We start from the raw sequence: 27396 nt of genomic DNA, 5'->3' as shown, positions 1-27396 counted from the left end.
TATATGCAACTATTTCCGCATTTTATCGATACGATATCCACATATGTGTTTGTGTCTAGTGTATGTAAGTCCAAGGTTGCTCGTCTGTCTGTCTAAGTGCTATATCTGTCGCATCGCATCCCACCTTCGGCTCCCATGCGAGTCCTTGTGGATGCCGGAGCCGCTCTCCTGTGCTCCGTAAGTCTGGACCGCCGGAACTTGCCCACTAAATCACCAAAATGGGGTGGGGGAGGGGGGAACATGATGATGGCACGACGAGTCGTATCGAGAAACCTCTGAACGTAGGATTGGACGTCTCAGAGTTGGCACCGAACAAAACTAACACATAGTTATTCGGCCCACGGGCCACTAGTCCACGATATCTCCCCTTTTTAACTTATTACTTCTTTATTTTATGAACTCCTAAATCGCTTAGAATATCCATGTCCGGTGGTGCGTGGCTGTTCTTGAATCGCATATTACGTACCTCCATGTCGCTACGGATGTTGAAAAGCCGCATCAATACCTTTTACGGCCTATCGTGCTTGGTACCGAAAATCCCCCTTTATCAAAATCTGCCTGACTTAAAACCGACGCCCCCCAAACCGAGCTTCTTGATGGTGGTGGATGGGTTGGGTTACCTACCCCTCCAGCTCGAACCCTCAACCCTCATTAGGTGTTCGTTAGGTGTATGGTCAAGAAAGCAGCTGCAGTGTACGGTAGGCTACAAGCAACGTTAAACATCAAGCATGTATGTATTGTTCCGGAGGATATGCGGCCGCTACGAAGATTGGGTTATTGGCTGGCTTTTTGCGGGATACAATAACTAGTCATGACGCAACCATCTCTTTATTTGCTTTGTACGAGCGTTGGGGGTCATAGATTATTCGCTAACCTCCGTGTAATCATGTACGAATTTATGTATGTACGGCTTGGTAAGTGATGCTACGTATGTTCGATCGCCCTGAAGGAACACTTCCGACGACAAGGTGCGCAGAAAGCTCGGGCATTTCGGTTACTATCGACAAATTTCCCCGCGATGCTAAATTTTTGGTTTGTTTTGTTGCGGTCAGGCGGTTGGAAAATTCTTAGCGCTTTTGCCATCGCATTGAGCACAATACCGTGGACGTGCATGATGGACCTTTCCGAAACAGCATTGGCTCTTCTCGAGACCTCGTTTACCTATCTATTTTGAGAGGTGTGATAGAGGTCATAGTCATACCTAGTCATGGTCATGTATCCGGATATATACGGCAGGGAGTAATCCATACGATGATACTCCTCTCTCATCCACGTACACTTCGATATTGGTTTGCGCGAAGATTACCTACCTTAGATTACCCCTACATCGCCCATGCTGACGGCGCCGAGTCTACAAAATAGAGACATAGGCTTTGGATGTTATTATTGATTGCTAGTCTTGGAAACAAGTCCGTCCCCCATAGTAAACTACCAACCGGAGTTCGACCCTGATCCTTTCCGGAACGACGGTCTCCTAATAAGTGAGCATAAGACAATATGAGCATCACAGATGAAGATGTCCAGTTGTCCCTGTGATTACGGCCAACCGTGTCTTATTCGGGTCTAATACACAGAGTGCTCAACGCCATGCATGAGTATGTCACTGAACGGTGGCTCAGTTATTGTCCAGCGGAGTATGCCCTCAAATAGGTTTACTTGGCGGTACTAATGAGTTCTTATTCCGAGGCTCAGTCGTGGCTCGGAGGAACAGGGTTCGGGGGGAGAACATTAGTAGTGTACCATAGTAACTATGTTAGGTAGGTATGTTAGTTAGGTGTAGGTATTGCGAAACCAAAGTCTGACGCTACCGATATTGCTATTGGTGTTGACGACTACGACTGAGCTGTCGACTGACTTCACCTACGAGGGATCGTCAGCCTCCTTTTTGGCGAGTATCAGGTCGGTCTAGGTTGGTCAAATGCGAAAATTTATCTTTAACTAACGGCCTACCAAATGGCATGGATGGATCCATTTACGGTGGACAGCAGAGGCGATATCCTTGAATCCACTCGCCGGATGCACGCCGAAGCAGTATTTGGTGGAGGTACACTGCACATCTGGAATCCAAGACTTCGTTAATGCGCCTAATTAACCAATGTGTACAAATTCCTGAACGCGGGCTGAGATTGGAACTAGAAAGGAAGTTAAACTAGACCGAGCACCTAGGATCGGGACCTTGGCTGAGCCCTCAGGCTCCTTGCACACGCTGTAATCAGGAAGGATCCTTCTAAATAATATACTTACAGGCGCTCTCGTAAAGGATGTGACCCCTTATGAAGGTCTGTACGTACTATGTATACCTAGTCGCTAGCAATTATGGACGATCTCTGCGGCACCTTGACCGTCCAACCCCCCCACAGCGAGACGGACAAGTTACAGCAGGGATCGATTTATAACCTTGTGAGATCTAAATCAAGTGGTCAGCCAAGTTCTAGGCTGGCAGGGCTCGGATACGGCTTTACTGTAAAAAGAAATGGAAATCTTCCAGAGAATTCCCTGGCGCCGTTTCTACAACATCCCCATCACCCGAAATCCCCATCTTATCCATCTACAAGATCTAACCTAAGTAGGCACCACATGTATGCGTATATTCGTGGCTGATCGTTTGTATTTACACTTTGCGCATAAGCTTCTCGTACGCAATGGTGTCCCCGACAGGACCCCGCTAGAGCCGTTATGCATTCATTGCTACGCAAAGGAGCCGTGGCTAATAAGATTGAATCATTTGACCTACATACATGGCGGGCGTGGCACGGGATCAGTGAGTACATACATGTCTGGTATGTATGTATGTATGTGTGTATGTATGTGGTGGGACGGGTAGGATGGGCGCTTTAAGCACTTCGCGCCGGCCATCTAATTGAATCGTGATGATGACGATGGTGGAGTTAATACCTTCAGATGGACATGCATACTGCGCAATCTTGAATCAAGCGCCTCTTTGGCCCCCTTGACTGCAGCGCCACACTTTTTTTTTTTTAAACAAAGATATATGAGGACTGGGTTAGCGCTGTCCCCCGGTCAAAAACCCACAGCTGACGAGTACCTATAGTTAGGTAGGTTAGGTAGGTTAGGTAGGTAGGTAGTTAATGTTGTAGTCACCAAGTCACCAGGCGGCACGAGGAAACAAGTCCGCATTTCGAGCGCACAGATCGCCTCCGGGCTTACTTCAAGGTAGGTAGTTGGACCGCTCAGTTGGCAACCTAACGTAACCACGCTCAAATAAGAGATATGTATCCCTAGTCCCTACCGAAACCCTGACTATTTGATGGGCGCGCCATGATCGTCAAGTGGGAAAGAGTTGGCTGCACCAAGGTGTTGTGGAGACGGGATGTCCAACTGGCAACTGGCTTTTACACGATCCTGCTACTCATTGCCCATTTCACAAAGTGACAAAGGTAGGCTAAGATCGGTTCGGAGTTCCCAAGGAATCGTAGCGCATTTTGCCTTCCTTAAGAAGGATCCCATGTTATTAGGCGTTGCAAGGTACTTGTTCCAGATGAATACGATATATCTACCGCGATCAGCCATTGCGAGGTTTTACAGTAACCCATGGGATGCAGGTATGGATCTTGTTTCACCGAGCCTCTTTTTAAACCTTATGAGCTTACGGTCGAGAGAATGTGACCCGCGACCTGCGACCTGCGACCCGCGATCCAAAGTGCAAAGCCCTTTCAACCCCGTTTCGCCTGTAGGTAAGCTGAAGGTGGCTCGTCGCAATAGACGACTAACCTAGTTAAATGGAGGGGAGACTTGTAAAAGTGTATTGGTGTGGGACTGCAAGAATAGTAAATTCAAACCATCTCTGACTCGCAGAGTTGCTTGCAAGCCTTGCATCAGTCGTGACCGGTGTTATCCATGTCGGCGACTGGATTGTCGACTGGATTGTCGGACGGAGGTCCTACACATTCAACGGGAATAGCGTAGCTGACCGAATAACATGCGAGATAAATTACCATTAGTCCCACCCGTCCTGATATTCAGGTGCCTAGCAGGGCTAAGGGAAACTGCTTCGATAAAGCCGCTTGTGCGACGCTTGAATACTACCTGCGTTAGGTGATGCTTCAACGATCCCGGATGAGCGTTGACATTGGTTGACTTGAAATCATACATCGCAAGTGAGAGCAATCCCGGACTGAATCCTTGAAAGGAATTTGGTTGGTCGAGACATGTGTCGCGTTGTAACTCATAGCAAGTCGGTAGACGGCTCCGTTGATGAAGGAAATTGGGCAGCTTGTTTCTTCGAGACCGGGATCTTTCCACCTTCCACCTGCCTGGGGCCTTGGAGCTAACGGATCCGGGCATGGAGGGTTTCATTCTGCGCACTGCTCACGCAGATACACTTTTTAGACAAGAGGCTAATAAGGACCACGAAATATGATGATCGGTGGCTGAGTGCACATATGTGTGTAGTGTGTAGTGTATGAGTGTAAGTGCGTGTACGTGGTATGAATATGTATGTACCTTGTATTCGAAACGACGACTAGGTGGAGTGGATGTCGTACTCTACCGTGGTATGTATGTATGTATGTATGTATGTATGTATGTATGTGTTGCAACCCTGATCATACCGGCGGCAAGAAGGCCAGTCCTCTACCGGCGTATGTAGAGAACCATCAACATCATCATCATAGCGAAACAAATGCAGCTAGCCATGGTTGATTACTCGGTTCTGGCAGTACTAGTACGGCTGTCGTATACGTATTTGCGTTATACGTATTTTCGTATTAGATGTATTAGATATTTTCTACCTGGTCAACCGAGTGGAATGTCTAAGAGCCAACCTAATTACTGGCGTATGTGAGGAGTCCTATTAGGATACTGGTAGGATCTGCGTCTTGGCTTTTGTTTTCTGTACCTAAAGTGACCCGAAAGCCCGTGGGCCGAGTGAGCGGATTATGTGCATTGAATTGTCGTTGTTTGAGATTGAGAAATGGCATCCATTAGTTTAATATCCACAATGTCAAGTAATGGGTAAACAACTTTAGATCCATGAAGCTTGATGCAGCTGATAGTGTACATGATACATGCGTACACTAGTAATAATTACCTAGATGTACATATTTTTAAGTACCTATCATACCTAGCTTGTCTCATTAGGTCGTTGCTGATATCGATTATATACGATGGCAGCATTGCGGTACGCAGGTACCTATCCTTCTCGCTACAGGTTCAATAATCTTCTTCTCACAGGGGGGGTTTTAGGGGGAGCTAGTTAAGGAAGGCAAGGAGCAGGCGCATGGAGAGGTCGCCGGAAAAGTACCCTACTGAGCACGGCAGGCGGGTCTAACATCTGATATTACCTTACCGTACCTACAAAGCTAATACCTTGGTACATAGCCCGCGGCGCAACTTCTTTGGCTGTCATGGGATAAAACCCCAACAATGATAGATATGTACCTATGTACCATCCATGGATCCATGTCCATACGTAAGGCACATGCATTATGTATGTACTATGTATGCATGTATGTATTATGTATGTTCTAGTTTAGGTATATTATTGGACCCTGTCGGTCTTGTCCACACGAGAGACAACTTTAACTCAGATCCAATCATGGCTCCGAAAATAGTTCCATTTTAAGATGGGATCGCAATTCAACCACCACAGGTACGATCTCGACCAAGTCAATATCAGGCTTCGCCTAATAAGAGTAGTACGTAACTCCATACATGTTCTATACTTTGACCTGCTAGTTACTATAAAATAGTAGTAACTAAGTATTTTATAGTGTGTGTAACTAGAGCACACTACTGAACCGCATGGATCACTTTACTTTTATTCCCTGTACGCATGCTTCTGTCGAAACCCGAAAAAGAGTCCTTGCTTAAGCCTAAGTATATACACTAAGACATTGTTAACAAGAAAGAAAAAAAAGAAGAAGAAAAAAGCCGGATGGCATTCCTCTTACGTATGTAGTACGCAGTAAGGCAATACACTACTACACTCAGCTACCCTTGGTGTTAAACAAGGTTACCTTTGAATATGTAAGGCAATATGTACGGCCGCCATGGCCGTGCGCCAACGGGCCGCAAGGTACGTATGTATCGCACATACATCGAGACGATTAGGGTAAAGTGTCGGGTTCGAATTTTATCTTCTGACGACTAGGGAAAGAAAATACGTCTCTCGCCTGACAAGACGATTCTTCTATCAAGTCGATGCCATCAAAGCCTTAAGTTTCTACCTACGTACCACACGGCATGCGGACAAAAAGAAAAGGTCTTTGCTTGCTTGAAATATAAGGGTACATTATATAAGATACATTTATACATGCAATATGCTAAGGAAACATACCAACGTACAGACATGAGTTCGCCTCCGCGCACTCCCCACACATTCCGCCAAATCTTACCCCCCTTTCCCTCGTGATTCCGTCCTAAGAAAAGCGTTTTACGTCTTGGCGCGGTGGCCAATTTCGAGGCCTGGAGACAAGCAGGCAAGCCAGGGCTACTCCCTGGCCCATGCCCATGGTCCGCTTGCATGGCCCACTGGGACAGGCTAATACATACGTAGTGCTAATGGTAATACGTGCCATAGTAAAGCAGCTATGGAGTTGCGTAGCGGTAATAGTCACCTACCCCCTCGGGTTCGGCTAGCATCATATTCCTAGTATACCTAGCAATAAGCTGGACCTCGTCACCCTTCTGTCGGCAGCAACCCTTCTCTTGCAGGGGTATGTTTATGTGGTACAGTATGTACAGTACGTGTATTTAATGCTATTATCGAGCCAATCATGTCTGTGCTGTCCGGGGTTACCTTACCGATGGAACCGCCCTGGATTCGAAGAAGCATTTGCTGGATCTCACCAGCGCAGCTAACTCGCTCTTACATAGTATGTAAGTTATACAATATACATACAATCATATCCAGTCCCCTGATACAATTTAAATATACAAGTATACATTCAACTATGTACATTGCGTACGTGAGGACTTTGGATCCTTGTAAGGCCAGAGTCAAAAAGCCAAAAGCTATCAATTAAATAGCACGCCCCCTTTTACCGTCTGACACCCCACACCCCCCCTTGAACACGATGTAATGAGCCTATTAACAACGATCATCAAGCAAGGCTCGCCCTCTCGCGCTAGGATAAGCACACATCCTTTCCCCTTCCAACGCACCCTCCCGCTTGAATTTCGGCTCACGTTCTACAAGTTTACACACCCCCTTTCTACGTTGCACGCCCTCTACACCATCCACTTTCGTTTACGCCGCAGGAGCACGGTACGGAAAAGGTAAGGCAAGGCAAGGCAAATGGGGGCCAAGGGTAGTCCTGCGACAGGCGCCTAGTACCTTTGTCCTTTTTGGACGTCGTTCAAACCATTCCTTTGACCGCCCACCTATTTACAAATATACCTTGCAACAACCGACCACAGGAAGAAAAAAAAAATCAAAGACTGTAACCTAGTCTAGCTTACAACGCCAACGCTGCCATCATCACCCGTCCGTCCCCGGTTATCAATACAATGAAGGATCCCTTTTTAGACCGACTAGACCCCTGCCGGAACCATATGACGCAGGAAGAAAAATAATACAGCTAAGTAGGTACAGCTAAGCGGGAACCGTCATACAGGTTGAAGCAGACACGCGCAGACACGCACTTACATGCATACATACTACTACATAACATACACATGCCAAACCAGACCATGTCTCTAGGTAGGTATTGTTTCTCGGCCCTATCGCCCCAATATAACCATCCGTATGCCATCTCACATAGCAACTGTCCCCACGCTTTTAGATTGATTTATCCTTTTTAATGAGGCCCTTTGCTTTCTCATGTTACTACATTCTTGAACTTAGTAGCCTAAGTTAGCCTTTGAATAGACCTCATATTTACCTGCCCGTCCTCCCTCTATCCCGAGATTTCTCTCTCACCTACGAAATTCTCAACGAGATCTTCATAACCTCTTTACATCTCTCTCTATACAACGTCTTATCACCATGATGCCCTCACTCTTAGGGGCTAGTATGCCTCATATGCCGCCTCATATGCCGCCTCAGAGCTACTCTTCAGATCCAACTTTTGATGAACTATCACGGCAGCTCGCTTTTTCCGATTCTATGCGAAGGATATCTCGTGGTTCGACTGGGCAGCGGACACCGGGAGCTATGCGTATTGTTAAGCCGAGTAGTGCCAACAATAGTCCACAAGCTATGATGGCACGGCGGAGGACCATGATGAACGACAGCAACCTTGCTCAGCGACGTCAGCAGGCCCTGAACCAGGCTGTCATGCAGCAGATGCAGCAAGACTGCACATCCTATTCAGCACCAGAGGATCCCATTAAGAGGAATAGCCGACCAGTTAGTTGGCATCCGACTTCACATCTCCAGCAGCCACAAATGCATATACCTATGCCACAGCCGGATTTCTCCCAATATGTCGTCCCAACACCGATGTCATATCAGCAGAGAGACATCTATTCCGGATACCACAATCTACCACCAACTCCGGCGGTATACTCCGGGCAAACCTCACCTATATCCAGCATGTCACCGCTGTGCTTACCATACGCGGAATCTTCTCAAACTCATCCTACACCAACTTACATATCACATGATACGTGGAACCATACGCCGCAGTTTATGCCTAATTATACAGTGAACTCGAGCCCCGGCGAGTTGGAACCATTTCCATCTTTTGACAGTCAAACCTCATTCAACTGGGATAATACTCTTGGCGTTCATGACTTCAATTGTTGCACGGCCCCTCCAACGCCGGACGAGTTCCAGCCCATGCAACAACCACAACCAATGGTTGCTCCTGAGGAGTCCATACCATACCAATCGCTTGACGAGCCAGAGGAGGAAGGAGAAATATTAGTGGGCATGGGACTGTATGACCCACCATGCAAGACGGATGAAGATCCGAGCTTACACAACTACCGAACAACAACATCACAATTACTAGACACGACCTATAGAGGACGAGGTCACGGATGGAAATTAGAAGAGGCTTGGGAACCGCCAGTATCAGACGATGAAGAGGGAGATGACGAAGAAGATGACGAAGAAGACGAAGGAGAGAAAGAATAGGCTGCAGAGTAAACCTCAACCGAGCAAAACTGGATGTAATAAATCCAGTATTGGTTTCCGGGACAATTACCTAACAATTCCACCCGGGAGTGGGTGAGAGAGTGACAAAGAGATCTCTTGAGATCTTGGAAATTCTGTGCCTAGGAAAAGGACATGCATATCATGCATAGAAGACTCGTAAAAGATACCAATAGCTGGAACAAGACTAGTGTAGTTATGAAGCACTTAGCTTTGACCGTTCAAAAAAAAAATCAAGAAAATACTTGAGAATCTCGATTTACTGCAAGCATAATATGAACCAGTGACATGTCATTTGTAACGACTGGTTAGCCGCGGCAAGTGGTACTTTTAATGATAATGCTAGGCGTTGGACCTCAGATAGATAGAATTCATCACGACTCTGAAGCGTGCGTGTAAGTAAGTCTTGTAAGTCTTGTACCCAGGTATCCTTAAAGATCTAGGTTAGGCATATATGAGAACCAGCTCTGATAGGCCCAGACTGATTTACGTTTGTCGATATGCAGGGGACTAAGCTCGGGCCCATCAAGCTAAGCAGGGATCTCCAACGTTCTATTTGGGGCTCTGCGTCCAAACCGACGCTGCTGCGCATGCAGAAAGAAGGAGGAGGGTAGGTAGATTAGGTACGTAGCTACGTTCTGCCCCCCCCCCCCCCCCCCCTCCCCTCCCCTGGCCCGAGACGGTCCCATGTGGACTGTTCCCCACCCTACCCACAAAGATCCTCAAGTTAGGAGATCCATGTGGGGCGCTAACGAAGCTGTGGATATGGCTGCCATGCAGTTATGCTTGCGTCACATGTTGCTCTAGGAGGTTTCCCATGCACGGTTGGGTTTTAGTGGGCGCTTTTCTTTTTTTGTTTTTTTTTTCTTTCTTTCCCTTTCCTTTCGCAACTAGGTATGTATGTATCCAACTGGCTGGCTAGATCGTAACGGGGCGAAGAAAACTAATGCAATGGAACTAGCCGTTTGGGGACAATCCGGCCAAGTAATGTAATGTCCACCATAATATGTAATAATACATATTTCCCTGCCTGCCCCGCCCCCCTCCAGCAAGCAAAGCACAAAACCTCCTCCATCCGTCACGAGAAAACTATCGTGGACGATCCCGGCTAAGAATTTAGTAGCGGCCAGCCCTCTTTTTTCTTTTTTCTTTTTTCTTTTTTTCTTATCTGCATTTATTACTCGGTGCTACATACACGAACATTTTTTTCCGACTAAGCTGCCCTTGGCGTGTGTGCTGATTAATTACTTTTCGTGTCGCTACTTGCACGCGGCAGATCTACCTATAATACGGTAAGGTAATACGCTAAGTGAAGCCTCTTCATTTCAGTGAAGCCGTTTGCTTACTTCAAGAACTTGAGTCGGTAAGATTTGGCGAACATATGATGTCTAGTCCGTGCATGTCTCAAGTCTCTTGCCTATGACACAAGAGTTTGTCGGATACCTATTGAAGGCGGGCGAGATGCCCTAGCTAATAAAATCCAGGCGCTTCCGAGTTGGGGGGCTAAGTAAGTTAAGTTGGGTAAGTAGTTTTACGGAACGGAGGGAAGAGCGAAATAATGAAGAAAAGTGAAGATCTCTCTCCTCTATCACGTATACAGTTAGAAAGCCAATATGACAATATTCTATTATTCTGACGAGCTTAAACACCAGCTTCACCTATATGCCTAGGTATACAGTGAGTCATGCCGGCGTAGACGTGTCTAATCAGATAGTTATCGATAAAGTAGTACGTATTCCGTAATCGGAACCCCGCGTGCCCCTCCATCGCAATGATAAATCTTTAAGCTTCAGGAACCAAAGCTTTCCGTGTTGGATACTGGGTTCAACCATATACCAAAAAAGTTGAGCCATTGACCAGTAAATACTTACAAGATGTCGGCCCAGTAAGAAACTCAACCCTCCCATTACATATTTCTATCTTCTCATGGATTCTATAGGAAGGTATTGATGCTCGGAGCGGGTTTCGTAACCCTCCCTACGCTCCACATTCTGAGCGATGCTGGCATTGCAGTGACCGTTGGTATGGCAAATACATATCTCCCGAAACTTCTATACAGCCAATTGACCTATTCGAAGCTTGCAGAACCCTCGCATCGGCCCAATCCCTTTCTAAGGGAGTCAAACACGCCACCCCCATCTCCCTTGACGTGAACGACGACAAGGCTCTCGACGCCGAAGTTGGCAAGCATGACCTAGTCATCAGCTTGATTCCCTATACCTTCCATGCTACCGTCATTAAGTCGGCTATTCGCCAGAAGAAGCATGTTGTCACGACAAGCTACGTCTCGCCGGCGATGTTGGAGTTAGACCAGCAAGCCAAGGACGCCGGTATCACCGTCATGAACGAGATTGGCTTAGGTAAGTTCCTTCTTCAATGCTTGCTTCCTATGTCTACTGAAAACTAACCGACTGTCTTATAGATCCCGGCATTGACCACTTATGTAGGAATACCCGCAAAATGTGAACCGAGTATACAATGCTAACCCTTTCAGATGCCGTCAAGACAATCGAGGAAGTACACAAGGCTGGGGGCAAGATTCTAAGCTTCTTATCTTACTGCGGCGGCTTGCCGGCTCCTGAAGACTCAGACAACCCTCTGGGTTATAAATTCAGCTGGTCCTCTCGTGGAGTTCTCTTGGCCTTGAGAAATCCGGCCAGGTACTGGAAAGACGGCAAGGTAGTAGACGTTGCATCAAAGGACCTGATGAGTACTGCGAAGCCGTACTTCATCTACCCCGGTTACGCTTTCGTTGCCTATCCGAACCGAGACTCGACTCCCTACAAGGAGCGGTACAATATTCCAGAGGCACAGACCATCATCCGTGGCACTCTCAGATACCAGGGCTTCCCCGAGTTCATTCGAGTGCTGGTCGACATCGGTTTCTTAGATGACACCGAGCAAGACTTCCTAAAGCAATCCATTACCTGGAAAGAGGCTACACAAAAGATCCTAGGCGCTTCCGCAAGCAGCCAAGGCGACCTCGAGTCTACAATTGCGTCCAAGACCACGTTCGCTTCACCAGAGGAGAAGACACGAATCATTAGTGGCTTGCGATGGATTGGTATCTTCTCGGATGAGAAGATTACCCCCCGAGGTAACCCATTAGACACTCTGTGCGCGACCTTGGAGAAGAAGATGCAATACGAGGAGGGGGAACGAGACTTCGTAATGCTGCAGCACAAGTTCGAAATCGAGAACAAGGACGGCAGCCGGGAAGTTAAGACGTCAACCCTGTGCGAGTATGGCGATCCCAAGGGCTACAGTGCCATGGCTAAGCTAGTGGGTGTGCCTTGCGGTGTAGCAGTCAAGCAGGTGCTCGATGGTACTATCTCCGAGAGGGGCATTCTTGCTCCGATGAGCTCGAAGATCAACGACCCCTTAATGAAGGAGCTAAAGGAGAAGTATGGCATCTTCCTAAAAGAGAAGACCATACTGTGAGAAGTCGGCTATGTCGGCTGATTTAGCTACAGCGATGTAGTGGCAGTGGTAGTGCGGTACAAAAAAGGGGGCTTGACTAAACCTTGAAGTGTGGCCGTGAACTTTTAGTGTTTTCAAAAAGGTAGAGAAAAAAAAAGGTGGGCTTGTATGTATGTCAGGAACTTAGCTAAGATATCCATAAATCGATAGAAAGGATACTACCTAATTGCCTTTTAAGAATTGTTTTCAGCTGCCATACCCTGCCGAGTATCCAAGGTATTAGTTAGTTACCTAGGTATGTACGCTAGTAACAGGAAGAAGGATAACTTGGTTTGACTGGTTACCCTTGAATAGATGGAAGATACTAACATATGCGCGTATTTTTAGTCCGTTAACTGGTCAAGTACCTTAGGTTAAGTTAGGTACATAAAGGAAACCCAAAAAGCGGTGTTTTCCGAGTAGCGAGGTGGGGCAATTTGCATAGCGAAAAGCTACAATTCTATTTCTATTCTATCCAATGACTCGAGACTTCAAGGTCTAATACTTACTTCCATGTACTTATCTCTGCGGCCAACTCCTAAAACTGGTTATTCGAAAAGATCGCCCTGGTTTAAGTTACAACACCCCCCTGCTGCCGCAACGGCAAGACTTGTCGGTTAGAGCCTAGACGACCGACCGATTCGTCACCTACTTGTGGCTATTGTTCCGTCGGATCATACATATATATATATATATATATCATGGTGCAGTATATCCACACGCCTTGGCGGGACCGCGGCGAACTGCTGCGTGTTCGTCAGCAGTTTTACCCAGCTGGAACTGGCAGCACAGCCGATTCCCGTGACGAGGGGCATGGTGGTGAGAAAGGGAGAGCCGAGGAGGCGGCGAAGCAGCACGCCGTCTCGCGCGTCTCCATGTGGATGCAGCGCGGCGGCTGTCCCCACTTGGTCGAGTCTACCGCCCTGCTCGTGGCCGCCCTCCTAAGCGACGTCCGCGAGACCAGGGCTACTTCATCATACGCTATTCGCGCCGCGTACGCCGCGGCTTTTAGTCGGTACGTATAGCGTCCCTCGTTTCCTGCATAGTTGTCCCTAGCTCGTTAGTGGATTTGTTCGGAGTATCCGGAGAGGGCAATTTAGACTCGTGGCGGCGGCCCACGTGGTAGGGCCGGTAGTTTAGCTGCCGTGCTCGTTTGACTTAGCCCGGCTAGTTAGGCTACACCACTGTACTTGATAATTGGGTTTGGGCTGTCGAACTATATCCGGCTAACGGCGTCCTGTCTAATTATAGCTTTGTAACCGGTCTCTTAGACAGCCAGCAGGACAAGCAGCGCAAGATGAGCATGTACTCGATCGCCAAAACGATCGGGTTGCCGGCGACTTTTGTCGAGCTGCGGCACCAAGCTACGCATGAGCAGTTGCCTTCTCTATCAAAGCTCAGGACTGCGGCGAAGAAGGCGCTGGTCTGGATATGGGACTACTACTGGAAGAATCTGCCGGGCGAGGACGGCAGTACTGGTGAAGACAAGCCAAATGCTTGCCGGAGTTTATTATTAAGGTATCTAGGTGAGGACTCGACAGTACAGGCGAAGACGCTGCAGAAGCAGTTGAAGCAGTGGGATGAGACGGTCTTGCTACAGAACTTAGCGGAGATCGAGGATTCGTCCGAGGACCCGAAGATCATCTCCCGGTGCCTACGGTTGTCGCAGGTTATACTCGACGGAGACTTTACGTCTTCGTCGATTGTGAAGAAAGACGCGGAAAATGTGGCTGCTGCGAAGACGTTGGATGACGTTAAGGCTGATATACAGGCGTTGGACGAGGAGCTTGAGGCGGTAGAGGGTGTTGGTAGCATATCTGAAGCTGTTGAAATGCCTACACAGATGCCGTCGAGTCAGGTAAGGGGGTGGTCGAGATATGAAGGCCCGTGGAAACCGAAGCCGATTGGGGTTGTGTAGGTAGGGCATTTTTATATTATTTAGGATATTATCTCTGCGTAGTAATTGAGATGATGTCCCCCAAGTAATATACTTACGGCATAGATAATCTATATGTGTATGTGATATTGTTCTATTTACTACCTAGGTAGGCTTTAAAGCTGTGTATATCTAGTTTGAGTCGGGATTGACGGTCGTGACATCTATTAATTTAGAAATAAGTTTTATTCCTATTCTCATGGCGATAGTCTCAACTATATTATTCATATGATAGAGTATGTACTAGTTACATAATCTATAAAGTATAAAGTAGTGGTTGCGTTGAACTTCATAAGCTGAGTGCTCTATACTTGTGACAAATCCAAGTAACCTGATAGGTTATCAAGAATCTTGACACTACTTGCCAGCTGGTATCTTTCAATTCGTAGCTTCGTGCCGGGCCGTCTAATAACAAATCGACGTCATGGATATCGTCGGGTTTATAGTTATGAATCTCCAAAATACGTTTGTAAGCATCGGAGTATTAGTCGAATCACGAACTATAGCCACCTACTTGCCCGCCTCATGAACCATATGAATTACCTTGCAAGAACAAGACCTCTACTAGCTACCCGGAGAACAGGCACCTCGACCGCGGCTGTAAGTTATTAGGTGCACTTGTTGCCATCAAGGGACTCGCTGTTAACTCCGCTGTAGCTTTCCTTCACACGCAAAATGCAGATCCAATCAATTCCTATGTGTAAGTCATACTACATATACTTAACCTAGTCTACCTCTTAATCTTATATCTGGTGGTTAAAGGGGGGAAATATAGTGGCTCAGTACTAAGACATTTATAGGGACGGGGACGAGCGACAACTACGCCTATCTCCTCGTCGATGACAAGTCCAAAGATGCCGTCATTATCGACCCCGCGCATCCCGAAGAGTGAGTTAGAGCTCATCGTACGCACGCATCCTATAGTGAGTGTAGTCTAACCTGGAGATTTAGGGTTACTCCCGTCTTGAAGAAGGCTATCCAGGATGGCAAAATCAATCTCACAGCTATCGTGAATACACACCAGTGAGTATATTTCCATACCACTTCTGGTTCTTCTGACGCTAACAACGCTTACAGCCATTGGGATCATGCGGGTGGAAATGATCAGCTTGTTAGTTTACATTGTACCCTCTTGTATATATGCGTTATATATACAATGTTTTCATATGGCACACGGTATTCTAATCTGAACGCCTACGTAGAGAAGTGATCTAGGCACTCCGAATCTCCCTATCATCGGGGGTAAGGACTGCCAGAGCGTCACACAGACCCCTGAGAACGGCAAGGTATTCAAACTCGGGAGCATTGATGTCAAGGCCCTCTACACGCCGTGTCATACGCAGGACAGCATCTGCTGGTATGTAAAAGACGGTGACGATAAGGCCGTCTTCACTGGAGATACCCTATTCCACGCGGGTGAGCATGCGCATTACTTCGCGGTCTACGACAGGCATAGAAGACCCGAGACTAACAAGGCCTAGGTTGCGGAAGGTTCTTTGAAGGTAATGCAAAGGAGATGCATACAGCCCTAAATAAGACGCTGGCTTCCCTCCCGGATGATACCAAAGTCTACGTAAGTATTCATTTGTTCTACGACAGGCGAGCCTGTTGAATATTTCACCTATACTAACACTGGATAGCCCGGTCACGAGTACACCAAGTCGAATGTCAAGTTCGGCCTCTCGGTCCTGCAGAATGAGGCTATCAAGAAACTACAGGCGTTCGCGGAGAGCAACAAGGAAACCCAAGGGAAATTTACAATTGGCGACGAGAAGGTAAAGCATACTATCTCAATTGTGATCAAAGGGTTGGAGCTAACGGATTTGGCGTAGCTGCACAACGTGTTCATGCGAGTAGAGGTAAGTGACGAAGGCCCGAGAACGACAGGATGATAAAATGCTGACGATGGCGAAGGATCCCGAGGTCCAGAAGGCTACCGGCAAGACGGATCCCGTGGAGGTGATGGATCAGCTGCGGACTATGAAGAATAACTTCAAGTGAGTAAGTAATAAACGCTGTTGGTATAGGTAGTAACTCAGATATTCATTGATGCTGACGAACTTAGATCGCCACCAGATAGTAAGATTTAAACATGGAATATGTGCTTGTATGGTCACGGAAGCATGTACACCTTACGTCCACAAGTAGAACAACTGTCACTTGTAGTATATCTGACAATTGAACATAAACGTCATGATATATTACTATTCCTAGGTCCATAGGTATCTAACCCAGCAAAGTATTCAAAAGGAAAATGTAAATTTCTCCAGCAAGCACCAAGCCTCAGCCCATCTTCAACGTGCTAGACGCTAAATAAGCAACTTGCGGAACGCCGACCTATAAGAATAGGACGACGCATATTGTTCATCTTGCTTCACTGTCCACACTTGCTCGCTGTTTGTATATCGAGACGGCAAGCTCTAGCATATTTAGAAGCTGGTATGTAACCTAGCGGCATACCTAGGTATCAATCGATATATGTCCTGTCCCGGCATGTCCGCATTCCCTTGCACGATCCCTGACCTAGGGTTTCCACCGCCTCGCGATACACTGCACTGCGTTCGCTTACTTACTTTACCGTGATTTCCCGTCGAAACTGTATTATTGTTTTTGTAGATGGCAGTTTGTAGCTATAATGCGATGTAGCAGTATAATGCCATTTCGACGGGATGGATGATACTGGCTGATATGCGCTGTATCATACTGGGGGTTTTTTTTTTCTAGTTGTGACGGGAGTAAGATATTGGAAGGAAGAAGAGAAAGTGCAGAAATTTTCGGCGATTTAAGTAGGAACAAGTGGGCTGTTTGTCAGCTGCTAGCGGCTGTTAGGTTTGTACAGTGTTTTTACTGTGCGTAGCCCTTTTGACAGCTCTTACATTCAAAACAGTTATACACTTATTTTGGTATTGAATAATGAATTTATACTGATCGTTTATTATAGTCCATTCAATTAATGATCAAGTCAAGTCTTTTTGTATTCATAAGCCATACGTTGTGTTTCAACGCGAATTTTATTGCTTTCGATGTGATACCCATTTCGCCTGGGAATCAAGTATCTAGGAGGCAGCTTATAGAGGACGACATTAATAAGGTCATAGTCTATATTTATCTTAATATAAAGATTGGTATATATGCGGCTTAAAACTAGTCCTAAGGCGTTATCGGCTAGATCCCCCTTGTCCTCCTATGCTCCTCGGCTATATCCTACGCTCTTCGAGTGTCAACATCCGTAGAAGTATATCAATATGATCCTATTCGTTTCGTTGCGGCACCTTCGGTACGAGCCACCAGCTGATTCCGCCGACAACGAACAGCGCTAATACGATGGGCTGCAATACAGCTACGCCTGCGTTCGTCGCTATTAAACCCGTAATGGAGGGGAACAGAGCGCCTCCGGCTTGCGCGAGTACGAAGATAAAACCTGAGAGTAGGCTGTTAGTCTCTAAGCGGTCAAAAATATAAATAACTACGTATAAAGGGGTCTGTCTTACCCAGAGCGGCGGGCTGTGATTCCCGAGGGTAGAGCTTCGAAGCGACTGACATGCCCTAGACAGAAGAAAAGTAGGTTAGTGAACCAGCTGACAGAAAGAACAATATACTATCATAACCAGTCGTCTAAGGAAAAAAGTAAGTCCCCAGCACCAAAACTCACAGTAGCAAAAAACGGCCCAGTAAAGAACCCGATAAAACTCAGCGCCACCGCGCTCCCAACAATATTCGGCTGCAGCCAAAACACAAGCTGCAGCGCAACGCACAGCACGCTATACGCCAGCAACATGCGCTGCTCGCCATACCGAAACGTCGGCTCGGCCAACAGCAACCTACCCGCCAACATCCCGCCGTAAAACCCAGTCGGCACGTACCCGATAGCCGAGAGGTGGCCGCCGCGCACGGTAGTCAAGAACTCGACGACCCAGCCGCCGGCCGTGAAGTTGGCGCCTAGCTCGAAGAAGTAGAACATGCTGATCAGCCAGAGGGTCTTGGACTGGAGCAGGCGGGCCATGTCCGTCATAGCGGCGCGGTTGCGTTTCTGTCGTGGGGCTGTGTCTGTGGTGGTGGCGGTGGTGGCGGTGGTGGTGGTGGTAGTGGTGGCGCCGTTCAACCGGCTCCAGAGCGAGTCCCGAAAAGCGACGGCCACGCCGGCCACGTTTAGGACCGAGATCCCGATTAATACCAAGTACACGCGCTTCCAGCCGTCGATGGCCATGGTGTTGGTGCTCGTGGCGATGGCGGTGGCGATGAGCGGGCCGATGAAGCAGCCTAGGGCGTAGCATCTAGACGGTGGAAGTTAGTAAGTTAGACGTTCATTTCTTATGTAAACATTAAATCTAACTAGTCTATAAAGAACTCCTGCCACTTCTAAGTAATGATGTAACTAGAAACTCGGTAAAGGATATAATATAATATAATGTAACTAAGCGAAGGGCAGACCTGGAGGTACATACGCGTGTATAAAGCTAAGCCAGCGATGCGGCACGTTCTTGAGCCCGCTGACGAACGTGTTCGAGTGCGAGTCCTGGTACGCCATGCCGAGCGCCTGCAAGAAGAACGTGATGCAGAAAAGGGGCAGCGGGCTCCACGGCCGCAGACAATGCGCTAGTAGCTGCAGCACGGCGCCGACGCCGAGGAGTTGCCCGAGAGTCATGTGTGCCGTCATGATGGGGTTAGTAACGGCGGCTAGGAGCCAGCCGGCGAAGGTAGTTCCGTAGCTAGATGTTGGTTAGCACTCGGCTCGGCTTTCTAAACAATCTAGGTGCAATACTTATTTATACGTAGGTAGGTAGGTAGGTAGGTAGGTAGGTAGTTACATATAGAATAAGACGTGTTGCTTATGAGTTACTTACATGATAGCAATCTCGCCCGTACCAATCCCGAAGCTAGAAATAATATACGGGATCAAAGGCCCCAGCGTGCCGTCGTTAACCCCGGCGCAGAAGAACGAGTACCCCGCAACGACCAACTTAAGAAACGGCGTCGCGGGCTCGCTTCTAGCGATACCTACATCGGCCGGGACGTCTTCCGCGGGCGAAGCTTCCGCGTCTTTGGACGGAGGACGGCGGAGCTCCGTCATGGGGTAGACCTCTGCCTCGGCGAGCGAGGTCTGTGTCGTTGACATGGTGGCGGGGGGTGTGTTTGATAAAGAAAGTTGACTATAACTAGGTACCTAGTTTATAAAGAAGATAGACGGGATAGTCTGTCTCTATGACATATGTAGAGGACCTGTCCATCTATCACCCCTCTTAATGAGAATTGCCGCCGAAGAAGGCGTCTACTTATTTATCTACATTCGCGTCTTCATACAAACCCCTGACCTACTTTCCTCCCTCCCAACCTCTTTCGCATCCCTGAGTTCCCGTCGGTTGAAGGTCGGAAGAACTTGCAATCGACGAATTGGAGGCGCTCCCGCTTTAAGTTCCGCGGACCGCCTTGCCGGGGAAAGCTGTGCTTAGCTCTCTGATTGGATAATTGATGTATTCCCCACGGGGTACGGCAGCTGTGACTTGGAGTAAGTCAGAAGCTAGCTAGCTACGTCCTTGTATATCTTTAAAGTAGATTTACTAAGAGTATTGTTCATGATTACTTTGCTAGGTCACAGCTAGGACTTACAACTAGAACCTAGGCATAAATAACTTGCGGCTCGTGATAAAATCGTAGACTCTATCATCAACAGCTAAGCGACTCGGGGTTAAATAAGCCATACATTAAATTCCTTCCTAGAGAACTGATATGAATTAAACACTAAACCAATCCCCTAGGCAACATAGCTGTAGAGTATGGTAAATATTCGCTCTACGGTACGTACATAGTCAAGCTGATCCGCTCTCTTATCACTCTAACCATGCAAAACCCTACGCATTGCGCTGCGGCGGAAGTCCAGGGGAAGACGGGGACGCCTGCGCACCTCGCAAATTGATAGACCCGATCCTCGACACGATGTTGTTCCCGACGGCATCTACCGCTCCTCGGGGAGATGTTAGGGTCGGGCCTTGGGCGGCAGTTTCCTGCACCTTAAACAATTTGATCGCCGTTCCGTTCCACACGCCAACGGTGCCCTTCGAGACCTGCATTTCGCTTGCGAAAACGAAGCTCCAAACCAGCGATTCGTACCAGCCTAGGGCTAGGGGCGACCACTCAAACGAATGCACTCTAACCGGGGAAGGCTCTATGCCGACCAAGTCCGCCTCTTGGATAGCCTTTAGAGTTGCGGACGATGGTACCTCTGCCGTCAATCCTTGCCGATTAATTAACACCGTTAATTGCTGGATGACGGTGAGGATCGTATGGAGAGGAAGCTCGGGAAGCCAACTCTCGATCCAATCCGCCGAAGGCTCGAAAATACCAGGTGCAGGTTGAGCGGCTACCGAATAGCTACTGAGACTCGTCACGCTATTCTGCCGGGAGAATGTCGGCACGCCCGCAGGCATTTTCCCCCTAGCTTTCTCCGACATTCCCCTTAATTGCGTTGGTACTGCATCTTCTACATCGACAACAGAAGAGGCCTGAGAAGGATTCTCGCTCGGACTCGATTGCGCTGGTGTCGGTCGGTCATCGTCCTCCTCCTCCTCGCTATCATCCTCGGCGTCGCCGATAGCAAACGTCGTATCCTCCTCTGGCACATTGCTTAGCGTTGGTGTTCTTGGTTGTGTTGTAACGGGGCTGCGCAGACTCTCGACGGAACTACGCGTAGAGCTTGCATCCAATGGGTCCAGTGACTGTCCAGTTTCCTTCCTTCGACGATTTCTTCGCTCGAGTTCCTCTTGGCCACTCTCAAGCGTGAAAGTTCGTAACGCCTCGAAGCGTTTTCTATTCTTCAATATTAGGTAGATAAAGTGAGGATTCTCTGTATTTCCTGTTAGAAAGCTCTGATAGTATGGATTGATAAGCTACTGACTCTTGTATTGATGCTCAATCAGAGCGTTCATCGACTCCAGGAGAGATGCGAGGAGACCGTGATTGCTATCATTAGCAAGAAGAAATGAAGGGGAGGACATCGAATTGAACAACTGTAGTAGTTTTGAACCCGTCGTGCCGTTGATGCCCTCTAGATAAGCAGCTATGTTGTTAATCACGGCAAGTAGCGCCGGGTATATGGCAGAAAGCTTGCCCTGGCTTCTTGTGATGAGGTTGTATATGGACTTCATGAGAGTTAGCCAAAATCACTCTTAGGAGTATACGATCTGCTTACCTGTATCAAGAAATCGGCATATGTGCCTTTAAACCCAGGGATTCGAATGACAACTGGCAATGTTTCCTGTCCTTCGAAGTGCTTGTTAAGATTGAGGCCAAAGTTCTTCTCGACACTCAACGTCTGTAGCAAGAATGCGCACATTCGTACGACGCCTTGTTTTGAGGCATCTGTCTTATACTCGGTGGCGTAGAAAAGGAGGAGGATAACAAAGTCGTGTGCTCTCTGCGTATCGATCATAAAAGATCTAAATCGTTTGTTGCATTGGGTGATCTCCCAGAAGAGCATTATTATCTCGGGAGAGAATCTAGCCGTAGTTTGGGTCCCGGGAATATACGAGATGTTGGCCTGAATAGGTTGATTGAGTATCCGCGTCATACCATCAACAATGAATTGGAAATCTTGGGGGCGATGTAGTCTTCCGAGGAAATGGCGATAATAATTCTTGGGCGCAGAGCCAGTAGCGGGTTCGGGTATTGGGTAGATAAGGGTGACTAGCAGGAACTGTAAGGTATAGGCGATGAGGATCTCCTTTGGATCCTTGAACATAAGAGTGTTATAGGGCACACGCCAGCTTGCTGGATTGTATTTGAGGGTCTGGGAAAATTAGTATTTGGAGAATATGTTTTATTAAGAGCGGATCTTACAGTATTCAATAGGGAACACAATACGGATAAGACGACTTGCTTATCCGGACATGTGCAGATATATGTCAGAGACCTGGTCCCCCTAGTTGGTAGTATGTTGGGGGACATATACATGCTCTGACCTGCCAGGGTCAAGAGAAGGCGCAGGATCTCGCCTCGATTACTCTCGTACTCCTTTGTCGTAGGTACAGCTGTGTTGCAGCCCACGCCGCTCTGCCAAATGGCATAGGTGACCTTTGGCTTGCCATGGGGCTGCTTCGGAACCGTCAGGTCGGAGAAGAAAAGGAGGTCGATGAGAGTATCGATAAGCTCCTCTGCTAAGGGCTTTGCCTCCTCGAACTCGTCAGCAGGGAGCGGCTTCGCATCTTCCTCCGCTTCATCGAAGAGCACTTCGTTCGCGATAGTAGCTCGCCTCGTCCGCTTTCGCCTGGTACCCCAGAAGAACTTATCTTCCCAGCCTTGCAGGTGGTCTACTTCGTATAGGTAGGGCAGAACACGGGTAAGGATGCGGATGCAATTCAGGGCATCACGCTCGGGTGCGAACTCGGGATCGGGGAAGGAGGGATGATGTCGCAATATAAAAAGGCGAGACGTCACAGCGAGTATGAGAGTTTCTAGGTTTTCAATTGCTCTATCGCGAGTTCGGCGAATATCTGCAGGCGCAAAGAGACTAAAGATGTCTTCAGAGGACTCCGGGAGCTCCCAGAACTGCGAAGGATTAGAGAACAAAGAAAGTCAAGTAAGGATATAGGACTACTACTACTAACAGAGGTCCAATATGGGTCATCGGCAGGTATATGTCGCTCTTCTGACAACCTGAAGATGCCCTTTTTGAATACTAGCTTGGAGTCGCTGGCACCCATCGCGATGAAGTCATACCATGTCTACATCGAGCGACGTTGGTTGAATCGGAAAATGGATTTATGTAACCCAGTTCTGCTCTTGAGGAAAAGCCGAGGCCGAGGATTTGTTGTTATGGTACCTATTCTAACTTTAGCGACTCTGATCGAAGTCTAGAATCTCGTCATGGATTAGAGTTGCGGCTTGCGGCTTGCGGCTTGCGGCTTGCGATTTGCTGCGTTGCATTCTGTTAACTTCAAACGCGCTACGTACCGTGAGATGTACATCTCATATACCCGTAGGTACGGGGTACGGGGTAGGTATAGGTACCTAAGTACCTATTCACGGACCCAGATATGAAACCTGGTTATCAATGATAAAGCCCCTTATCGACATTAGCTTATAGGCTGATTATCTACGGTTATCAATGACATGACATGAACTGAGAACATCTGATGTTGTATTTGCATTCTAGTTAATTATATTTATTTATTTATTTAGTTATGTTTTGTTTGAGATGCTTGCCTTCAGCCATGTACACTTATAGACGGGCCATTGATCCCACGAACATCAGAACGTACGGCTAAAATGCCTTTCTATTATCCATCATTCTTATTAACAAGGTATCATCGACTATAGGGAAAACAGACAGGTACCTTATATGGATCATTAGTTACCCTCTCACTCTCCCAACCCCTTTAAATGATAACCGTAACAAACTAAACATCAAGTCGTATTCTACAATGGTTATTGTCTTTAGTTATCAGGCTGTTATCTAGCCGTGTCATCGCTCGCCTCTCGGCGCGGGTATTCTCGCTCATCGGCCGGTGGTGCAAGATGCGCTGGACTTGGTACCTTTGAAGCCGGGGAAGCAGTTTTCCCAGGGATGTCCTCATTGCTCCCTACAGCCGTCTCATCACTAACTTCTCTATGTGGTTGGCTGCGCTCTTCGCCCCTTGGCGGCGCTAGAAGTGCTGGAACTGGTTGCGCCGGCGGAGATGATGGTTGTTCACCGGTAGTGTCGTCGTGAACTACCACCCGCTCTAGATCGGCTACCGCTGGCGCCGGTGTCGGTGACGCCGTAGGCCGTAATCGGGAATCCGACCGCAAAATCGAGGCGGCTACACCTCTTACGCCTGTAGCAATGATTTCGGGTCGATCCCAAGCTAGGAGTCCCGATCTTCCTGTCGCGCGGTTGACATGGACTACATCGTATTTCGCCTTGGCCCAACTAGGGCACACATAGCAGTCCTTTACCTCGTCCTGCATCAGCTCGATAGCCTCTGCTTCCGTGTCCTCGTTCGTACTAGGCTCATCGCCTAGAAATACTGTGATTCCGATTTTCGGTCGTGAACGAACTTTCTTATCCACTTCCGGATACCGTGCGCAATGTGCCCAGAATCTCATGGCTGACTCTGGACCAGGGAGCCAAGAAAGCTGAGTGAAGTTAATCACTTCTGTAGGTGCAAATTCTCTCTTGGGATCAAGCAAGCGGAGACTCTTCAGCACGAAGACCAACAGACCCGTTGGCGAGTCACACAGTGCATATGCCAAGGTGTTTGGCTCCCGAAGACCCAATTGGTTTAATCCGAACTGAGCGGGGGTTGGTGTTTTCTTCGACGAACGAGCAAGGCCGTTTCGTTTAAGAGCAGAGAAATCCTCTCTACGGTAACCAAGAATAGGGGCACGAAATAAACTCGCAACGGACCATTTTGCCCACTCGACCGGTGCTTCTCGGAGCTTCGGTCGTGCCAAAGGGGGTGATATCAAATGAGCACCCAGGCAAGAATCGGAATAATGAGTCACTAGATAATTGGCAATTTTAAAGTCGATTTCTGCAGGTGAATCGACTCCAGAACTTGCATTCGTTATCAAGTAATGAGGATATGAAAGCCGGCTCATTAACGAGTTCAAGATCTCTGCCGTGGATGAGATCATCGGAGTATTATTCGGAAGCGCGTCGCTAAAACCCAAGCCCGGTAGAGCGGGTATAACTAGGTGGAAGGGCTGATTATTCGCGACATCTTCCGGTTCTGTGAAATGCTTGACGAGGTGTCCAAAAGAGAGGTTTGAGAAAGGGAATGGGGGTATCAAAAGAAGGGGTATCGCATTTGAATAAGAAGAACGAGCGTGAATGAAGTTAATTCTGACGATTGCTTCATATGAAGGTATCGAAAATCCGGTGCGAAATTGAGGCAACTCGGTATTCAAGAGATCTTCTTGCGCTCTCCACGAATACTGCTCCAACCTATTTATTTATTAATTTTACTGACGCTGCTAATACAAGTCATAGATATTTGGGGATAGTTATACAAGGTCTGTATAAGTGCATTCTTTCAAATCTCAGCTTAAGGGGTTGAAGACTAACCAGAAGTCAATCAGTGGTTCTATTTGAGACTTTGGCTCCCACCAATCTTTCGATTTCGGTTCCGAGAACTCATGAGGCAGTCGAGTAACTTCAAGTTTCTGTTTTGTGAGCTCTAGATATTTTGATGATACCTATGAACAAGGCGTCAGCCACACTTTCCGATTTGATTGAGATTCGATAAGATTGGATTGTAAGTGGCTCACATGTATTCTGTAGGGCTTAATTTCATCAGCACCGCCAGCGGGGACAGCCTCTTCAACCTCAGCAGCAGCCATTTTCAAGTATAAATTACTATCCCAATATGCACGAGTATCACGTCAAAAGGCAGCACAACATCGATTAAGGTAACGAGGGAATGAAAAGACAAATAACGAGAGACGCATAAACAAGTCACTGACGAGAAATCAAAATTAGTACTTCATATTATCTTCATGCCGTCCCATCACTTCCGAGAGATCCTGTTTAAATTATACTTCGTTTTAAGGGATCTAAGTGGCTTGACTTTATGTGGCTAAAACTTTTCGTAGTACACCCGAAAACAAGGCAAAAACAACAGGGATGATACTAGTTACGGACCAATTGAGATTGAAGTCGACCCCGAATTCAGATCGACAAGGGTGTAAGAAGGTCTCGACTCTTAAGAGTGAAGTGGCGGTGCATACGTATACCTCCTAGACTCTAGAGAAGTTGGAATGATCGTCCTGTTTCAGTTGCATTGATGAACACCCTTCCTGTCACGTTCTCTATGCTAACTTGAACGCTCTGTCATAACTCATATTAGACGACATATGAAATGAAATACATGAATAAGAGATTCGAACGCGTTGAGGTGGTAAACCTCTCCCCTTATTATCCTCACCACCACGCATAACGCTAGCATCTGAGGCTTCCCCATAGCTACCTAATTTCGTAGAGCCTATTTAAGGCTTAATAGAGCTCCAGATGGCGCAAGCAGCGGTGCAACGGTTGAACGCGACAGCACCCGACAGCTGACTCAAACTCGAACGAAGGTCCGATGGAGACCTGCTAAGGTGTGCAAAAATATTGAGCCCTCCAAGTTCGCTTAAAAACCCACCATCCCGGATAGTAGTGCAAGAGCTGAGCTCGTTTGAATTGAGCGGCGAATAGGGTCTCCTCCGAGACATTAGTATAACATCAGTATAATAATACAAGGTACTCTGCGTGACAGAAAAAGTCTCTCGGCCTATTGCAGAGATGGGGCTGCATCAACCGCATAGCAAAAAACGAGACAGCAAAGTTGGGCTCAAGCCTTGCTTTCTACATCTGTCTCATCGTCCTCGGTACCTGAGTACCAACCCCAAAACCACCTGATATAGAAAATAGTCTCCATCGTAGCGAATATGCTTATGATAATAATGACAGCGATCTTAGTCCTTCGGGTCATGCCCAATCCTTCGAAGCTGAAGCCCATAGGCGGGATTTCATCGGGCTGCTGCTTCGAAGGGTCGTTAGCAGGCTTCTTAGTTGAAAGGCCGGGACTCGAAGTCGAGAACTTGGAAGCGGTAATTCGAGTTGATTGGTTCGATAGATGGGAGTTCAATGTGGGTCTGTAAGGATACGCAATGCGTCCTTTTACAACGCTCACGCTACTGCGGGCTGTTGTAACAAAGCGACCAGCAAGCATTTTGAGATATAAAAAATCGATGATATATGACAAGTGAATGAATGATATTTTTGGCTCTGATGAATATAAACTACGATTTCGAGACAGAAGGAATGAATGAATACTTATACCTCAGTTGCGAGGAGTCATAGACGGGTCGATACGCATGAAGCCCACTTGGCAACCCTGAATACGGCGTATACATATGCAGTCACATTGTCACGTAAATGTGTATGCCAATTTAGTCAAATATATAGATATCCTTAGAAGCGCAA

The 27396-nt window shown here is 47.5% G+C and overlaps 8 protein-coding genes across 8 annotated transcripts; 4 read left to right on the top strand and 4 right to left on the bottom strand.

Annotated features, from left to right (window-relative positions):
- Positions 1–7680: 7680 nt before the first annotated feature.
- On the top strand, positions 7681–9331 carry F4817DRAFT_111429 (uncharacterized protein). Its single transcript, XM_049297484.1, has one exon. It carries the CDS (start codon positions 7949–7951, stop codon positions 9041–9043), a length of 1095 nt encoding a protein of 364 aa, XP_049158969.1. The 5' UTR covers positions 7681–7948; the 3' UTR covers positions 9044–9331.
- Positions 9332–10657: 1326 nt separating this feature from the next.
- F4817DRAFT_337897 (Saccharopine dehydrogenase) lies at positions 10658–12836 on the top strand. The gene is made up of 5 exons (XM_049303352.1): positions 10658–10946; positions 11001–11083; positions 11140–11421; positions 11484–11504; positions 11556–12836. The coding sequence occupies exons 1-5, from the start codon at positions 10936–10938 to the stop codon at positions 12500–12502; spliced, it is 1344 nt and encodes a 447-aa protein (XP_049158968.1). The 5' UTR covers positions 10658–10935; the 3' UTR covers positions 12503–12836.
- A 136-nt stretch (positions 12837–12972) lies between these two features.
- F4817DRAFT_337893 (Las1-domain-containing protein) lies at positions 12973–14530 on the top strand. Its single transcript, XM_049303351.1, has 2 exons — positions 12973–13535; positions 13772–14530. The coding sequence occupies exons 1-2, from the start codon at positions 13222–13224 to the stop codon at positions 14436–14438; spliced, it is 981 nt and encodes a 326-aa protein (XP_049158967.1). The 5' UTR covers positions 12973–13221; the 3' UTR covers positions 14439–14530.
- A 126-nt stretch (positions 14531–14656) lies between these two features.
- F4817DRAFT_337891 (Metallo-hydrolase/oxidoreductase) lies at positions 14657–16737 on the top strand. Its single transcript, XM_049303350.1, has 10 exons — positions 14657–15156; positions 15257–15344; positions 15408–15479; positions 15534–15567; positions 15659–15872; positions 15938–16029; positions 16097–16231; positions 16289–16315; positions 16371–16457; positions 16522–16737. Exons 1-9 carry the CDS (start codon positions 15132–15134, stop codon positions 16455–16457), a joined length of 774 nt encoding a protein of 257 aa, XP_049158966.1. The 5' UTR covers positions 14657–15131; the 3' UTR covers positions 16522–16737.
- Positions 16738–17511: 774 nt separating this feature from the next.
- On the bottom strand, positions 17512–19811 carry F4817DRAFT_337884 (MFS general substrate transporter). Its single transcript, XM_049303349.1, has 5 exons — positions 19301–19811; positions 18902–19165; positions 18109–18730; positions 17948–18002; positions 17512–17877 (listed from the first exon to the last, which is right to left on the bottom strand). The coding sequence occupies exons 1-5, from the start codon at positions 19570–19572 to the stop codon at positions 17708–17710; spliced, it is 1383 nt and encodes a 460-aa protein (XP_049158965.1). The 5' UTR covers positions 19573–19811; the 3' UTR covers positions 17512–17707.
- Positions 19812–19989: 178 nt separating this feature from the next.
- On the bottom strand, positions 19990–23359 carry F4817DRAFT_337883 (high-temperature-induced dauer-formation protein-domain-containing protein). Its single transcript, XM_049303348.1, has 5 exons — positions 23057–23359; positions 22290–22997; positions 21643–22239; positions 21349–21592; positions 19990–21297 (listed from the first exon to the last, which is right to left on the bottom strand). The coding sequence occupies exons 1-5, from the start codon at positions 23150–23152 to the stop codon at positions 20306–20308; spliced, it is 2637 nt and encodes an 878-aa protein (XP_049158964.1). The 5' UTR covers positions 23153–23359; the 3' UTR covers positions 19990–20305.
- A 227-nt stretch (positions 23360–23586) lies between these two features.
- F4817DRAFT_111234 (alpha/beta-hydrolase) lies at positions 23587–26266 on the bottom strand. Its single transcript, XM_049297482.1, has 3 exons — positions 25701–26266; positions 25498–25628; positions 23587–25377 (listed from the first exon to the last, which is right to left on the bottom strand). The coding sequence occupies exons 1-3, from the start codon at positions 25770–25772 to the stop codon at positions 23901–23903; spliced, it is 1680 nt and encodes a 559-aa protein (XP_049158963.1). The 5' UTR covers positions 25773–26266; the 3' UTR covers positions 23587–23900.
- Positions 26123–27223, bottom strand: F4817DRAFT_111241 (uncharacterized protein). The gene has a single exon (XM_049297483.1). The coding sequence runs from the start codon at positions 27140–27142 to the stop codon at positions 26762–26764; it is 381 nt and encodes a 126-aa protein (XP_049158962.1). The 5' UTR covers positions 27143–27223; the 3' UTR covers positions 26123–26761.
- Positions 27224–27396: the final 173 nt, after the last annotated feature.

This window comes from Daldinia loculata (genome assembly GCF_022478755.1).
Source record: "Daldinia loculata strain CBS 113971 unplaced genomic scaffold F4817scaffold_25, whole genome shotgun sequence".
In the NCBI taxonomy this organism is placed as follows: domain Eukaryota; kingdom Fungi; phylum Ascomycota; class Sordariomycetes; order Xylariales; family Hypoxylaceae; genus Daldinia; species Daldinia loculata.
Note: the sequence above shows the minus strand (reverse complement) of the source record. Positions and strands in the feature narration are given on the sequence as shown.

Coding starts and splice junctions, on each gene's coding strand:
- F4817DRAFT_111429 (XM_049297484.1), top strand. CDS start 7,949: ATGATGCCCTCACTCTTAGGGGCTAGTATGCCTCATATGCCGCCTCAT.
- F4817DRAFT_337897 (XM_049303352.1), top strand. Junction 11,422..11,483: donor CATGAACGAGATTGGCTTAG/GTAAGTTCCTTC, acceptor ACTGTCTTATAG/ATCCCGGCATTGACCACTTA. Junction 11,505..11,555: donor TCCCGGCATTGACCACTTAT/GTAGGAATACCC, acceptor TAACCCTTTCAG/ATGCCGTCAAGACAATCGAG.
- F4817DRAFT_337893 (XM_049303351.1), top strand. CDS start 13,222: ATGGTGCAGTATATCCACACGCCTTGGCGGGACCGCGGCGAACTGCTG. Junction 13,536..13,771: donor TACGCCGCGGCTTTTAGTCG/GTACGTATAGCG, acceptor GTCTAATTATAG/CTTTGTAACCGGTCTCTTAG.
- F4817DRAFT_337891 (XM_049303350.1), top strand. CDS start 15,132: ATGCAGATCCAATCAATTCCTATGT. Junction 15,873..15,937: donor AGATACCCTATTCCACGCGG/GTGAGCATGCGC, acceptor AACAAGGCCTAG/GTTGCGGAAGGTTCTTTGAA. Junction 16,030..16,096: donor CGGATGATACCAAAGTCTAC/GTAAGTATTCAT, acceptor AACACTGGATAG/CCCGGTCACGAGTACACCAA.
- F4817DRAFT_337884 (XM_049303349.1), bottom strand. CDS start 19,572: ATGTCAACGACACAGACCTCGCTCGCCGAGGCAGAGGTCTACCCCATG. Junction 19,166..19,300: donor ACGGGCGAGATTGCTATCAT/GTAAGTAACTCA, acceptor ACCAACATCTAG/CTACGGAACTACCTTCGCCG. Junction 18,003..18,108: donor CTGGGCCGTTTTTTGCTACT/GTGAGTTTTGGT, acceptor TCTTCTGTCTAG/GGCATGTCAGTCGCTTCGAA.
- F4817DRAFT_337883 (XM_049303348.1), bottom strand. CDS start 23,152: ATGGGTGCCAGCGACTCCAAGCTAGTATTCAAAAAGGGCATCTTCAGG. Junction 22,240..22,289: donor TGTGTTCCCTATTGAATACT/GTAAGATCCGCT, acceptor TAATTTTCCCAG/ACCCTCAAATACAATCCAGC. Junction 21,593..21,642: donor ATGCCGATTTCTTGATACAG/GTAAGCAGATCG, acceptor ACTCTCATGAAG/TCCATATACAACCTCATCAC.
- F4817DRAFT_111234 (XM_049297482.1), bottom strand. CDS start 25,772: ATGGCTGCTGCTGAGGTTGAAGAGGCTGTCCCCGCTGGCGGTGCTGAT. Junction 25,629..25,700: donor TTAAGCCCTACAGAATACAT/GTGAGCCACTTA, acceptor CCTTGTTCATAG/GTATCATCAAAATATCTAGA. Junction 25,378..25,497: donor GAACCACTGATTGACTTCTG/GTTAGTCTTCAA, acceptor ATAAATAAATAG/GTTGGAGCAGTATTCGTGGA.
- F4817DRAFT_111241 (XM_049297483.1), bottom strand. CDS start 27,142: ATGCTTGCTGGTCGCTTTGTTACAACAGCCCGCAGTAGCGTGAGCGTT.